The sequence below is a fragment of the Ictidomys tridecemlineatus genome, chromosome 5 (genome assembly GCF_052094955.1).
Source record: "Ictidomys tridecemlineatus isolate mIctTri1 chromosome 5, mIctTri1.hap1, whole genome shotgun sequence".
NCBI lineage: Eukaryota > Metazoa > Chordata > Mammalia > Rodentia > Sciuridae > Ictidomys > Ictidomys tridecemlineatus.
In genome coordinates, this window is record NC_135481.1 from 62,032,341 (window position 1) to 62,048,995 (window position 16,655).

Genomic DNA, 16,655 nt, shown 5'->3' on the forward strand with positions numbered 1-16,655 from the left:
TTTTGTAGTATGTTAGGAGAAACTTGTAATATGGAAGTACTTCATTCATAGGTATAAATACCAAAAATCTTATTTAGTGTTTATTTTAAAATAAGGAGTGCTGTTTTTTTCCATAAGATTTGAAACTGTGTGAAAAAGTATATTCTAATTTTTCCTCATAATTTTTCCTTGTGTTTTTTTTTCTTACAAGTTGTTTTTATTTTTTTAAACTTTGATTTGTACTGCGTAGGTGCAATTGATATTTTCTGTAGCCTAGGAAGAATCATCTTAGTTTTTGTTTTTGTTTCTTAGGTACAAACCATTTTGAGGCCAGTTCATCAGAAGGAAGGACAAGAATTAACTGCTTTGCTTAGTGCTCCACATATTCAGGTAGAAAACAGAACCATCATCTATATGTTTTTTCTGAAATTTATCTTTTTTTTGTTTGTTTAGTTTTGCAAAATCAAACTTCTCTAGGATTGGAAGAAACTTTAGATATTGTCTAGACAGTCTTGATGTTTGTAGTCTCCTCTGCAAATTTATTATTATTGTTGGATTATATATTTTCATATTTAAAATTAATCAAATTATTTTGTAAACAACTTCCTTTTTTTCAGAATTGGACAAAAGTTCATATTTTATTTTCCATGAATCTTAATTATCTAGAGTAATTATGCCTTTACATTGATTTTGTTTGTATGAAGTTTGATAAGCATTTTAAACTTTAATAAGCCATTTCAGAGGATTCAGTGGTACACTTAACATACCTTTAGTGATCAGTAGTTCCAACAGATACAGGGTTGCATCAATACTTAAGTTGGAAGGTTTGGAAATGGTTCTGCACATACAACTAAATATAGCACTTTTAAAGATTTAATGATCAGAATACTACATATATGATAAGGTTAAAAATCTATTTATAGAAATAAAAACATGCTGATACTTAAAATGCTGTGAATTTCTTTGAAACAGGCACTTTTATTGGCCCATGATAAGGTTGCTGAGCAGGAAATGCAGCTAGAACCTATTACAGATGAAAAAGTTTATGAAAGCATTGGCCAGTATGGAGGAGAAACTGTAAAAATAGTTCGTATAGAAAAAGCTCGTGATATTCCATTGGTAAGTGTCCCACATCTCTGATCAGTGATTCTTTCTACACAGAGATCTCATATATGGAAAGTAGTAGAAGACCCCCGGTATATTCTTAGTGCTTTTTCTCTTTTGAAGTACTTTATTGGAGTTCTGTTTGGAGTACTTCATTCTGTGTTCTAGCTCATCTTATACTCCTTATTCAGTTGAGAAAAATTTGTTAATTGTATTTTTTTGTATGTGTGTATGTGGATTGGTTTTGTGGTTTTGTTTGTTTGTTTGTTTGTTTTGGTGCTGGGGATTGAACCCAAAGAACCTTTGCCACTGAACTCCATCACTAGTCCTTTTTTTATTTTTATGTTGAGACAGGGTCTTACGAAGTTACTAAGGGTCTTACAAAGTTACTGAGCCTGACCTCAAACTTGGATACTCCTGCCTTGACCTCCCAAGTTACTGGGATTACAGGTGTGCACTACTGCTCCCAGCAGTAATAGTGTTTTACTCATCCATAATTCAATTAATATAATAGCTTATGGAATATTTATTTGGAACAAAGAAGGATAAGTAATTTATTATTCTCCCAACTTACTTTTTCAAAACAATAATTAGAAACAAATCTTTTAATTCAGTTGAGTTTATTGAAACACAATTACTTGTATACTTTAGATATTATTTAAAAAGTATATATTTCTTGGACCCACGCTTGAGCTCAGACCCAGGCCTAGGACCACCCCCATCAACCCACCCTAGAGCCCAGGCTTAGACTCATCTCTGAAAGTGATTACATCCATCTTGGGACATGGCTTTTTTGAGTGACCAATGCTATTGCTGCCACCATCTTTAGTTGCAGTGAACACCAGCCATGGACTGTTCACCCCATAATCTTGTAGTGTCCATGCAGATTACCTGTACCTTACCACTACAAGATTATGGGGTAGAAACTGTCATACTTCAGATCTGCACTGCAAGAAAGGAAGACACATTGACAACATGGAAAAACAAGGGAAGAAAGTGCTCAGACAAACCAAGATTCTACTACAACAGAATCCATTGACAGTGCAGTTGATGAAATATCAGACAAGGAGTTCAGAATGTACATAATTAAAATGATCTGCTAATTAAAGAATGACATAAGAGAGAAAATACAGGCAAAAATTGATAACACCAGCAAAGAGATAAGGGAGCAAATACAGGTAGCAAAAGATTACTTGAAGAAAGAGAGAATGATTCTGGAAAGAAAACAATCAGAAATCCTTGAAATGAAGGAGTCAGTAAACCAAATAAAAAGCTCAATAGAAAGCATCACCAATACACTAGATCACTTGGCAGATAGAACATCAGATAATGAAGACAGAATATACAGTTTTGAAAATAAAGTTGATCACACAGTGAAGATGCGAAGAAACCATCAACAGAACATCCAAGAATTATGGGATAGCATCAAAAGACCAAATCTAAGATTTATTGGGATAGAGGAAGGTACAGAGACTCAAACCAAAGGAATGCACAATCTCTTCAATGAGATAATATCAGATAATTTCCCAAATATGAAGAATGAGTTGGAAAATCAAATACAGTAGACTTACAGGACTATTGTACAAATGTACAAAATTACAACAGATCTACACCAAGGCACATTATAATGAAAATGCCTATCATGTAGAATAAGGATAGAATCTTAAAAGCCACAAGAGAGAGGTGAAATTACTTAAGGGGGAGACCAATTCCGATCTCAGTAGATTTTTCAACCCAGACCCTCAAAGCCACAAGATCCTAGAACAATATATACCAAGCTCAAAAAGAAAGTGGATGCCACCCAAGAATCTTATATCTAGCAAAAATAAGCTTCAGATTTGATGACAAAATAAAATCCATTCATGGTAAACAAAAGAATTTAAATCGAGAAAGACTGCACTACAGAGCATTCTCAGCAAAGCATTCCACGAGGAAGAAATGAAAAACAATGAAAATCAGCAAAGGGAGGAACTACACTAAAGGAAAGGCCGATCAAAGGAGAAAACAAGCCAAGTTAAAAACAAAAAATAAACCAAATTGACTGGGAATCCAAATCATATTTCAATAATAATCCTGAATATTAATGGCCTAAACTCATCAATTAAAAGCCAATTAAAGGGTTGACAGATTGGATTAAAAAAAGAAACCCAACAATATGCTGCCTTTAAGAGCTCATCTCACAGGAAAATACATCCACAGACTGAAGGTGAAAGGTTGGGAAAAAATGCACTACTCACATGGACCACATAAACAAGCAGGGATTTCCATCCTCATATCAGATAAAGTGGACTTCAAACCAAAGCTAGTGAAAAAGGATAAAGAAGGACATTTCATACATCAACAAGACATAACAAGCATAAATATCTGTGCCCCAAACAATGGGACATCTATGTATATCAAACAAAACCTTCTCAACTACAAGAATCAAAGAGACCATATCACAATAATACTGGGTGGCTTTAAAACACCACACCACTGTGATGTATTTTAATATATATATCACCACTAGATAGATCTTCCAATCAAAAACTAAACAAAGAAACTATAGAACTCAATTAAACAGTCAGTAATTTAGATTTAACAGGCATATATAGTATATTCTATTCATCAACAAGCAAATAACTTTCTTCTCCACAGCACATGGATCCTTCTCCAAACTAGATCATATGTTATGCCACAAAGCAAGTCTTAGCAAATACAAAAAAGTAAAGATATTACCCTGCATTCATGGAATGAAATTAGAAATCAATGATAATATAAAAAATAGGAGCTACTCCAACACCTGGAGACTAAACAATACCATATTGAATGATGCCTGGATAATAGAAGATATTAGGGAGCAGATAAAAAAAATTCTTAGAGGTCAGGGGGAACTCTGATACAACTTATCAGAATTTCTGGAACACTATGAAGGCAGTGCTAAGAAGAAAGTTTATTGCATTAAGCTCATTCATTAAAAGAAGAAAAAGTCAACAAAAAAAAAGGACCTGACATTGTATCTCAATGCCCTAGAAAAAGAATAACACACCAACACCCAAAGTAGTAGAAGACAGGAAATAATTTAAACCAGGGCAGAAAATGAAATTGAAACAAAAGAAACAATTTTAAAAATTGACAAAACAAAAAGTTGGTTCTTTGAAAAAATAAATAAAATTGACAAACCCTTAGCTACCCTAACCAAAAGGAGAAAATTCAAATTTCTAAAATTTGTGATGAAAAGGAAATATCATAACATATTTAAATATTGAAATACAGAAGACAATTAGGAACTATTTTGAAAATTTATACTCCAGTAAAATAGAAAACCTTGAAGACATCGATAAATTTCTAGAGGCATGTGATCAACCCAAACTGAGTCAAGAGGTCATACACAATTTAAACAAATTAATTTCAAGCAAGGAAATAGAAGACACCATCAAATGCCTACCAACCAAGAAAAGCCCATGACCGGATGGATTCACAACAGAGTTCTATAAGACCTGCAAAGAAGAATTAATACCAATACTTCTCAAATTATTCCATGAAATAGAAAAGGAGGGAACCCTTCCAAACTCATTCTATGAAGCTAGTATCATCCTGATACCAAAATAAGGCAGAGACACATCAAGGAAAACAAATTTCAGACCAATATCCCTGATGAACATAGATGCAGAAATTCTCAATAAAATTCTGGCAAATCTCATATAAAAACATTAAAAAAAATAGTGCACCATGATCAAGTTGGGTTCATTCCAGGGATGCAAAGTTGGTTCCATATATGGAAATCTATAAATGTAATTCATCACATCAATTGATTTAAAGATAAGAATCATGATTATATCAATTGATGCAGAGAGAGCATTTGACAAAATATAGTACCCTTTCATGTTTGAAACACAAGAAAAACTAGGGATAGTAGGAATATACCTGAACATTATAAAAGCTTTTTATACTATACCCAAGGCCAACATCATTCTGAACAGAGAAGAATTGGAAAAATTCTTCCTTCTAAAAACTGGAACAAGGGGCTGGGGATGTGGCTCAAGCGGTAGCGCGCTCGCCTGGCATGTGTGCGGCCCGGGTTCGATCCTCAGCACCACATACCAACAAAGATGTTGTGTCCGCCGAGAACTAAAAAAAAATAAATATTAAAAAAAATTCTCTCTCTCTATCTCTCTCTCTCCTCTCTCACTCTCTTTAAAAAAAAAAATAAATAAAAAATAAAAACTGGAACAAGACATAGATGTCCTCTTTCACCACTTCTATTCAACATAATCCTTAAAACTCTAGCCAGAGCAGTTAGACAAACAAAGGAAATTTGGGTTGGGGCTGTAGCTCAGTGTTGGAGTGCTGCCTAGCACGTTGTGAGGCACTGGGTTCGATCCTCAGCACCACATGAAAATAAATAAAGGTATTCTGTCCATGTACAACTAAGAAAATATATATTTAAAAAAAAGAAAGAAAGAAAGAGGGCTGGAGTAGTGCCTGAATGGTAGAGCACTTTCCTGGAGTGTGTGAGGCCCTGGGTTCTATCCTCAGCACCACATAGAAAGAAAGAGAGAGAGAGAAAAAAAATCTATTGACAATTAAAAAAAATTTTTAAAGAGATACGAATAGGAAAAGAAGAATTCACACTATCATTATTTGTTGACAACATGATTCTATACTTAGAGGATCCAAAAAATTCCACCAGAAAACTTCTAGAATTAATAAATGAATTTAGAAAAGTAGCAGGATATAAATCAATACCTATAAATCAAATGCATTTCTATACATCAGTGATGAATCCTCTGAAAGACAAATTAGGAAAAGTACCCCATTCATATTAGCATCAAAAAAAAAAAAAAAGAAAACTTGGGAGTCAATTTAATAAAAGAGGTGAATGATGTCTACAGTGGAAACTACAGAACACTAAAGAAAGAAATTGAAGAAGACCTTAGAAGATGGAAAGATCTCCCATGCTCTTGGAGAGTCAAAATTAATATTGTCAAAATGGCCATACTACCCCAAGCACTATACAGATTCAATGTGATTCCAATTAAAATTTAATTCCAATTAAATCATTCCTTAGAATAGAAAAAGCAATCATGAAATTCATTTGGAAAAATAAGAGACCTGGAATAGAAAAAGCAATCCTTAGCAAGAAGAGTGAAGCAGATGGTATCACAATACCAGACCTTAAAATATACTTCAAAGCTATTGTAACAAAAACAGCATGATATTGGCACCAAAATAGGCATGTAGACCAGTGGTACAGAATAGAAGACATGGAAACGAACCCATATAAATATAATTATCTCATACTAACCAAAAACATACATTGGAGAAAAGATAGCCTCTTCAACAAATGGTGTTAGGAAAACTGGAAAGTCATATGCAGCAAAATGAAACTAAAACCCTACTTCTCACCTGCACAGAACTCAAAGTGGATCAAGGACCTAGGAATTAGTTCAGAGATCCTGTACCTAATAGAGGGAAAAGTAGGCTCAAATCTTCATCACATCAGATTAGGCCCTGACTTCCTTATCAAGACTCTTAAAGCACAAGAAATAAATCAAGAATCAACAAATGGAATGGTTTCAAACTAAAAAGCTGCTTCTCAGCAAAAGAAACAATCAGCAAGGTGAAGAGAGAGCCTACATTTTGGTAAGAAATTTTTGCCATACGCACCTCAGATAGAGCACTAATCTCCAGGATATATAAAGAATTAAAAAAAAAAAAACCTTAACACCAGAAAATAAACAACCCAATCAATAAATGGTCTAAAGAGCTGAACAAATACTTCTCAGAAGAAGATATACAGTTGATCAACAAATATATGAAAAAATGTTCGACATCTCTAGTAATTAGAGAAATGCAAATCAAAATTAGATTTCATCTCACACCAATCAGAATGGCAGTTATCAAGAATGCAAACAACCATAAGTGTTGGTGAGGATGTGGGGAGAAAGACACACTCATACATTGCTGGTGGGACTGCAAATTGGTACAGCCAATCTGGAAAGCAGTATGGAGATTCCTTAAAAAACTTGAAATGGAACCACCTTTTGACCCAGCTATCCCACTCCTTGGTCTATACCCAAAGGACTTAAAATCAGCATACTATAATAATGAAGCCACAAAAATGTTTATAGCAGTTCAATTTACAATAGCTAAATTGTGGAACTAACCTAGATGCCCTTCAGTAGATGAATGGATAAAAAAACTGTGGCATATATACACAGTGGATATTACTCAGTGTTTAAAGAGATAAAATCATGGCATTTGTAGGTAAATGGATGGAGTTGGAGAATGACATGCTAGGTGAAGTAAGTCAATCCCCAAAAAACAGAGGCTGAATGTTTTTTGATAAGTAGATGCTGATCAATAATTGGGGGGTCAGAGGCATGGGAAAAATGGAGGAACTGTGATTAGGCAGAGGGGAGGAGGCATGGGGGCAAGAAAGATGGTGCAGTGAGAGGGTCATCATTACCCCTAGGTACATGTATGACTGTGCATGGTGAGACGCTACATTGTGTACAACTAGAGAAATAAAAAGTTGTGCTGCGATTGTATACAGTGAATCAAAATGCATTCTGCTGTCATATATACCTAATTAGAATAAATAAATAATTTTTTAAAGAAAGTATATATTCCTTACTATTTGTCTTACAGTTTTTAGATGTAAAACTTTTCAAATCTCTTTTCTCAGACTGTTATTATTGCCTTACATATCTTTCCTTTATAGTCAGAGAAATATTCTTTAATCTCTGTATCTCAGATTGTGTCTTGATATAAGGAATGTGGTTTTATAGGAATTTAGTTCTTCTACCAAGAGAATACAAATTGGAAAAGTCATGAGAAAATGTTTAAAAAAAAAAAAAGTCTAGCAGAACAATTTTTATTCTTTATATTTTACTTTCAGTTTTTGAGCACACAATTTTTCAGTTGTGCTTCCAATTTGTATACCAATATTTATGTGTAGTACATTTTTTAAAAATATTTTTTAGTTGTCAATGGTTCTTTTGTTGGTTTGTTTGTTTCTGTGTGGTGCTAAAGATCAAACCCAGGGCCTCATTCATGCCAGGCAAGTGCTCTACCACTGAGCCCCAACCCCAGCCCATGTAATACATTTGAATATTAATTGAATGCAGCTTCAATATTTAACATTTGCATAATCAACCAGATTGGAGTTCACCTCTTCATCATGTTTTGAATGTTAAAAAGCTCTTTGTAGTTAAAAGTCATGTTCATTAATCATGCCTACATGTACTAAAACAGTTTGAATAGGATCAGCATAAAGACAACAAATATGATTATAGATCTTCACACTTTTTTAAAGCAAATACTTTTTTCTGCTATTGTATGCTTCAAAAGTTTGCTTGATTTCAGAATTCTAATCGTTTCTAAAGCAGAAACTATTGTGGGAAAAATAGTCAGCTTTCGAATCTAATTACATTTATTACTCTAGTTATGTAAGTAAATTTTTTTCTCAAGATAATTGAAGGCTAGTATTGTTGAAAAGAAAAAATTAGAATTTAAAGATGAAATTCTTAATTTAAAAAATTGCATTTCTGTGTTTAAATTAGGTGGTGGTGTTGTTGTTTTTTAGGGTGCCACAGTTCGTAATGAAATGGATTCTGTCATCATTAGCCGGATAGTAAAAGGAGGTGCTGCAGAGAAAAGTGGTCTCTTACATGAAGGAGATGAAGTTCTGGAGATTAATGGCATTGAAATTAGGGGGAAAGATGTCAATGAGGTTTTTGACTTGTTGGTAAGTTCATACAGGTGAAGAATAATTGATAGCTCTTAAGAAATTTTGGGGGGGCTGGGGTTGGGGCTCAGTGGTAGAGTGCTCGCCTAGCATGCCTGAGGCACTGAGTTCGATCCTCAGCACCACATAAAAACAAAATAATGTGCCCATCTTAAAAAGAAAACCCTAAAGATATATAAATAAACAAATTTTTTTTTAAGAAATTGGGTTTTTGTTGTTGTTAGACTTAGAATTTTTTTTTTTTTTTTTTTTTTTTTAGTACTATGAGTTGAACCCGGGGGTGCTTAAACATTGAGCCACATTCTTAACTGTTTTTATATTTTATTTAGAGACAGGGCCCTGTTAAGTTGCTTAGGTCCTTACTAAATTGTTGAGGCTGGCTTTACACTTGAAATCCTCCTGCCTCAGCCCCTCAAACTTCTGGGATTACTGGCATGCACTACCATGCCTAGTGCAAAATGCCTTCTGATCATTATTTTTAACCCTTTTTATTGACTAACTTTAAAGATTGAGCAATACTCCCGCTGCTTAGGTACCAGAAGTTATAATGATTCCTGTCAAGTTTGGAGGTGAATGAAGGCTTCTGCTGAATGAAGCAGTCAGTGTTAGGCAATAATAGGGAACCTAGCAGTAAAACTCTATATAGTTAAAAAATGATGGACACAGTTAGGCAATAATAGGGAACCTAGCAGTAAAACTCTATATAGTTAAAAAATGGATGACACACACAAGGCATCTGGAAATTATGGACATTTGCATATAAGACTATGGAGGAGTTCCAGAATAGTCCAGTTTGGGTAATATTGATCATAGTATTATGGGATGATTTTCATAAATATGGATTTTAACAATCACTTTATCTTTTCATCATAGTCTGATATGCATGGTACTTTGACATTTGTTCTGATTCCCAGTCAACAGATGAAGCCTCCTCCAGCCAAGGAAACAGTAGTAAGTGATTTTTTAAATGTCCATTATTTATTGTTCCTTGTTATTACTTATCTAAGAAATTTCACTGTGAATATTTCTTACATTCAAGTAAAAAAAGGCCAATTCATTATTTATATTTAAATAAATATAAAATAATGAACATTTCAAACTGAAACTCTGAATCTTTTTAAAATTAAAAGAAAATAATTTGTTTCATAATTTTTTTGAAAATTGAGCTTTGTCTAACACTGAACTTTGTCTTTTTCTCAGGTTATAAGTAGGTTTATTTAACTTAGTATAGGAGAAATAGTTCTTATATAAAGTGTGTGTAAGTCTTAGAGTGTATTGCTGTATGTTAAACATTTATTGAGCTCTATGAAAGGATGGCCTTCATTTACCTTAGAAACCCAGCAATTTCACTCTTTGGTATATATCCAAGAGAAATGAAAACATATTCACAGAAGAACTTGTATATGTATATTCATATCAGCCAGAAAGTAGAAAATCCTAAATATCCACCCAACTGATAAATGTAAAACAGTTTGATTTATACACACAATGGGGTACTATTTGATAATTAAAAAGTCTACACGCTGCAACATGGATGAACTTGAAAAAGTTATTCCATGTTAAAGAAACCAGTCAAAAGACCATGTATTGATTCATTTATATGAAATATCTAGAATAGATAAATTTATAGAAATGGAATGTAGATTTGTGGTTCCTTACATTTAGGGGTGGGGATTTGGGAGAGAATGGGAATGATTACTAATCAGTCCCAGGTTGTTCTGGTGGGGGTGATAAAAATGTTTTTTAAAGTGTTTGTGGTGATAATTACATAACTGCAGATATACTCAAAATCATCCAGTTGTAAACATAAATGAACTGTATAGTATATGAATTATATCTCAAACTTTAAAATGATAAACTTTAAAATGCTTCATTAACAGGGAAGCCTGATCTATTCCTACTGATTATTCTTTATCTTTATAAAAGCATAATGGTTTAAGAAAGAACACCATTTCATTTTTTTCTCAATATTTCATCATAGGCATGCTTTATATTTTGGCTATTATTCTATGTTTTCCCCTTATTCTTTATGGAACATATTGAAGTTGATGCTGCATCTGCAACCTTCCTTCTGCTTGCAATTTGTAGAAAGAGAAATGAAAAAAAAAAAAGTTGTTCTCTGAATTTGAACAGTCTGATTCTCTGTGCACTTTTCCTTTCCATATATCTCTCCTATAACTATTCCCTGAACTTCAAAAGTAGCTCTGCAAACAGAGGAGGGTTGGAATATCCCTTATTTAAAAATTTATAATATATCCTTCCCGAATAAATAACTTTTGTCTTTTAAGAATGAATGTCAAGGGGCTGAGACTGTGGCTGAGCAGTAGAGCCCTTGCCTTGCACATGTGAGACCCTGGGTTTGGAACCTCAGCACCACATAAAATAAATAAATAAAATAAAATAAAGGTATTATGTCTACCTATAAGTAAAAAATAAATATGCAAAAGGATGAATATCAAAGGTTGATACATTTTATCAACATTTCCTCTATTCATGCAGTCTGGAATTCTCTAAAAGAAAACCCATATCTTCAATATATAAAATGAATCTAAGTGTTATGTTGATACTAATTTTGATATTTTCTGCATAATCAGAATATTGAAGTAATTAATTTAGAATACAGATTGCACCAGCATAAGATGCATTTACTTGTGCTTCAGTGGCTATTTAACTCTCACCTTCATTATTTAGAATAAAAGATTGGTTTAATCTGAAAATCAAGGAAATATCTATTAGAGGTTTGTGGGAAAATATAGATTCATTGTGAGCAGTCTTAGGAGCCACTTAAATCCGAAAATGAAATCAACTTCAAGACTAAGTTAATCAAAAGGGATAAGGAAGGGCAATATATGCTGTTAAAAGGAACCATTCACCAACAAGACATAACAATTATCAATATTTATGCACCAAATAATGGTGCTGCAACGTTCATAAAACAAACTCTCCTCAAGTTCAAGAATCAAATAGACCACAACACAATAATTATGGGTGACTTCAACACACCTCTCTCACCATTGGACAGATCCTCCAAACAAAAGTTGAATAAAGAAACTATAGAACTGAGTAACACAGTCAATAACCTAGACTTAACCGACATATATAGAATATATCAACCATCATCAAGTGGATATACTTTTTTCTCAGCAGCACATAGATCCTTCTCAAAAATAGACCATATATTATGCCATAGGGCAACCCTTAGTAAATATAAAGGTGTGGAGATAATAACATGCATCTTATCTGATCATAATGGAATGAAACTGGAAATCAATGATAAAAGAAGGAAGGAAAAATCCTACATCACTTCAAAAATGAACAATATGTTACTGAATGATCAATGGGTTACAGAAGACATAAAGGAGGAAATCAAAAAATTCTTAGTGATAAATGAAAATACAGACACTGCATATCAAAATCTATGGGACATAATGAAAGCAGTTTTAAGAGGGAAATTCATTGCCTGGACTTCATTCCTCAAAAAAAGAAAAAACCAACAAATAAATGAGCTTACACTTCAGCTCAAAACCCTAGAAAAGGAAGAGCAAAACAACAGCAAATGTAGCAGAAGGCAAGAAATAATTAAAATCTGAGCGGAAATCAACAAAATTGAAACAAAAGAAACTATTGAAAAAATACTTCTCAAGTTATTTCAGGAAATAGGAAAAGAGGGAGCTCTTCCAAATTCATTCTATGAGGCCAACATCACCCTGATTCTGAAACCAGACAAAGACACTTCAAAGAAAGAAAACTACAGACCAATATCTCTAATGAACCTAGATGCAAAAATTCTCAATAAAATTCTGGTGAATCAGATACAAAAACATATCAAAAAAAATTGTGCACCATGATCAAGTAGGATTTATCCCTGGGATGCAAGGCTGGTTCAATATACGGAAATCAATAAATGTTATTCACCACATCAGTAGACTTAAAGATAAGAACCATATGATCATCTTGATAGATGCAGAAAAAAGCATTTGACAAAGTACAGCATCCCTTTGTGTTCAAAACACTAGAAAAACTAGGGATAACAGGAACTTACCTTAACATTGTAAAAGCTATCCATGCTAAGCCTCAGGCTAGCATCATTCTGAATGGAGAAAAACTGAAAGCAATCCCTCTAAAATCTGGAACAAGACAAGGATGCCCTCTCTCACCACTTCTGTTCAATATAGTTCTCGAAATACTGGCCAGAGCAATTAGACGAAAGCAATTAAAGGCATAAAAATAGGAAAAGAAGAACTTAAATTATCACTATTTATGGATGACATGATCCTTTACTTAGAAGACCCAAAAGGTTCTACAAAGAAACTACTAGAGCTAATAAATAAATTCAGCAAAGTAGCAGGATATAAAATCAACACACATAAATCAAAGGCATTCCTGTACATCAGCGACAAATCTTCTGAAATGGAAATGAGGACAACCACCCCATTCACAATATCCTCAAAAAAAATAAAATACTTGGGAATCAACCTAACAAAAGAGGTGAAAGATTTATACAATGAAAACTACAGAACCCTAAAGAGAGAAATAGTAGAAGATCTTAGAAGATGGAAAAATATACCCTGTTCATGGATAGAGAGAACTAACATCAAAATGGAAATATTACCAAAAGTTCTCTATAGGTTTAATACAATGCCAATCAAAATCCCAAAGGCATTTCTTGTAGAAATAGAGAAAGCAATCATGAAATTCATCTGGAAAAATAAAAGACCCAGAATAGCAAAAGCAATTCTAAGCAGGAAGAGTGAATCAGGCGGTATAGCAATACCAGACTTCAAACTATACTACAGAGCAATAGTAACAAAAACAGCATGGTACTGGTACCAAAACAGGTGGGTGGACCAGTGGTACAGAATAGAAGACACAGAGACCAATCCACAAAATTACAACTATCTTAAATTTGATAAAGGGGCTAAAAGCATGCAATGGAGGAAGGATAGCATCTTCAACAAATGGTGCTGGGAAAACTGGAAATCCATATGCAACAAAATGAATCTGAATCCCTTTCTCTCGCCATGCACAAAAGTTAACTCAAAATGGATCAAGGAGCTTGATATCAAAACAAAGACTGTGTCTGATAGAAGAAAAAGTTGGCTCTAATCTACATATTGTGGGGTCGGGCTCCAAATTCCTCAATAGGACACCCATAGCACAAGAGTTAAAAACAAGAATCAACAAATGAGACTTACTCAAACTAAAAAGTCTTTTCTCAGCAAGAGAAACAATGAGAGAAGTAAATAGGGAGCCTACATCCTGGGAACAAATTTTTACTCCTCACACTTCAGATAGAGCCCTAATATCCAGAGTATACAAAGAACTCAAAAAATTAAACAATAAGGAAACAAATAACCCAATCAACAAATGGACCAAGGACCTGAACAGACGCTTCTCAGAGGAGGACATACAATCAACCAACAAGTACATGAAAAAATGCTCACCATCTCTAGCAGTCAGAGAAATGCAAATTAAAACCACCCTAACATACCATCTCACTCCAGTAAGAATGGCAGCCATTATGAAGTCAAACAACAAGTGCTGGCAAGGATGTGGGGAAAAGGGTACACTTGTACATTGCTGGTGGGACTGCAAATTGGTGCAGCCAATTTGGAAAGCAGTATGGAGATTCCTCGGAAAGCTGGGAATGGAACCACCATTTGACCCTTCTCGGACTATTCCCCAAAGACCTTAAAATAGCCTACTATAGGGATACAGCTACGTTGATGTTCATAGCAGCACAATTCACAATAGCTAGACTGTGGAACCAACCTAGATGCCCTTCAATAGATGAATGGATTAAAAAATGTGGCATTTATACACAATGGAGTATTACTCAGCACTAAAAAATGACAAAATCATGGAATTTGCAGGGAAATGTATGGCATTAGAGCAGATTATGCTAAGTGAAGCTAGCCAATCCCTAAAAAACAAATGCCAAATGTCTTCTTTGATATAAGAAGGGCAACTAAGAACAGAGCAGGGAGGAAGAGCATGAGAAGAAGATTACCATTAAACAGGGATGAGAGGTGGGAGGGAAAGGGAGAGAGAAGGGAAATTGCATGGAAATGGAAGGAGACCCTCATTGTTGTACAAAATTACATATAAGAGGAAGTGAGGGGAAAGGGAAAAAAACGAGAGAGAAATGAATTATAATAGATGGGGTAGAGAGAGAAGATGGGAGGGGAGGGGACGGGGGAATAGTAGAGGATAGGAAGGGCAACAGAATACAACATACACTAGTACAGCAGTATGTAAAAACATGGATGCGTAACAAAATGGGAGTTCATAATCCACTTGAATCAAATGTATGAAATATGATATGTCAAGAGCTTTGTAATATTTTGAACAACTAATAATAATAAAAAAGAAATAGTTATAAAAAGAAAGGGAAGGGGAGAGAAAGAGGAAAAGAGAAATGATGCCAGGTTTACCTCTGTTAAAATATAGCTTTTGATTAATAGGTATCTTTTCAAAGTAAAAAGAGTGATGTGTAGTGTTCCTCTTTTCCTTCCTTTCCTCCTTTTCAACTCTCATTTTGCACTATCTCTTGCAAAGTTTTTATCAAAAGCTATCTGGCTTAAAATATACTTCTATTTTTTTTTTATTGTTGGTCGTTCAAAACATTACACAGTTCTTAATACATCATCTTTCACAGTTTGATTCAAGTGGGTTATGAACTCCCAACTTTACCCCGTATACAGATTGCTGTATCACATCAGTTACCCTTCCATTGATTGACATATTGCTTTTCAGTGTCTGATGTATTCTGCTGTCAGTCCTATTCTCTACTATTCCCCCTCCCCTCCCCTCCCCTCCCCTTTTCCCTTTCTACCCCTTCTACTGTAAATCATTTCTTCCATTTGAAAATATACTTCTATTATTAAAACTCTCATTGAAGCTTTTCCACAAAGGAAACAATGATAGGAAATCATAATTTTGGTGTCGATGTGGAATATCTGTGGAATTAGTGTCTATATAAATTAAAAACAGCTTATTGAGAATCATTGTATGGATCAGAGTTTGATAAGAACAGCAAAAGATATCTTTATGTTCTGTTTTGTGGTGTTAAAAAGAAGCATTTAATTATTTAAGAAGATGTACAAAATAGACATTCTCTGCAGCCCCAGTATAATCACTTACCAAATTATAATGTCATACGTAGCCAGAATAAGCTAGATCAAGAGAACTACTATCTGAGATGTTAAATATTTGTTGTATCACACAGCAAAACAGTGGCTGCTTTTTTAGTAGAACAGGACAAGAGTCTGGCACTTTTGTAGTTCACATCCAGGATGACTGGCACAGTCATAGAAAACATAAATATTGTTCAAATTGTGTAGCTTTCTTCTCTCATAGAACCTTAATTAAAAGGTCAGATATTTCCCAAACAAGTCTGTAAAACTTTAAATTATTCTATCTTGGAATGAAAAATAATATAAAAGGACATAATTTGCTTTTTTTTAATAAGAATAAGACTTTTTAAAATCTACTTTAATGCCCTAATACAACAGAGGAGTACATTGAAATGAAGGGGGAATTACACTGCTTATTAATGATGGAATATAGACCTGAAAATTCATAGACTGTTGACTATTCAGTAAATATTAGGTACTATTTACTTTGTCCCTGGCACTACAGAGTAAAGAAAAGTTGAGATGCATTTATTTTACCATCAAAGAAATAAAACATATTATACAATTTTCATTTTAATTTTTTTTTCTCATTTGGAAGAACATTTTTATGAATGAGTATTTTATCAGAAAATACCAAAAATATAAATTCCATGTATATTAGATGAATGTTCCTTTTCAAATTAGGGCAGTTGCTCTATTTGGTT

General features: G+C 33.8%; 1 protein-coding gene across 5 annotated transcripts in view; it reads left to right on the forward strand.

Moving 5' to 3' along the window:
• Pals1 (protein associated with LIN7 1, MAGUK p55 family member) overlaps nt 1–16,655 on the forward strand; it is a 90,763-nt gene that overhangs the window by 55,321 nt on the left and 18,787 nt on the right. For all 5 annotated transcript variants that reach the window (XM_005322808.5, XM_013357509.4, XM_021724819.3 and 2 more), the window contains exons 5-8: nt 292–369; nt 952–1,098; nt 8,654–8,815; nt 9,689–9,766. In XM_005322808.5, coding sequence (XP_005322865.1) covers nt 292–369; nt 952–1,098; nt 8,654–8,815; nt 9,689–9,766 — 465 coding nt within the window. The remainder of the gene's footprint in view (nt 1–291; nt 370–951; nt 1,099–8,653; nt 8,816–9,688; nt 9,767–16,655) is intronic.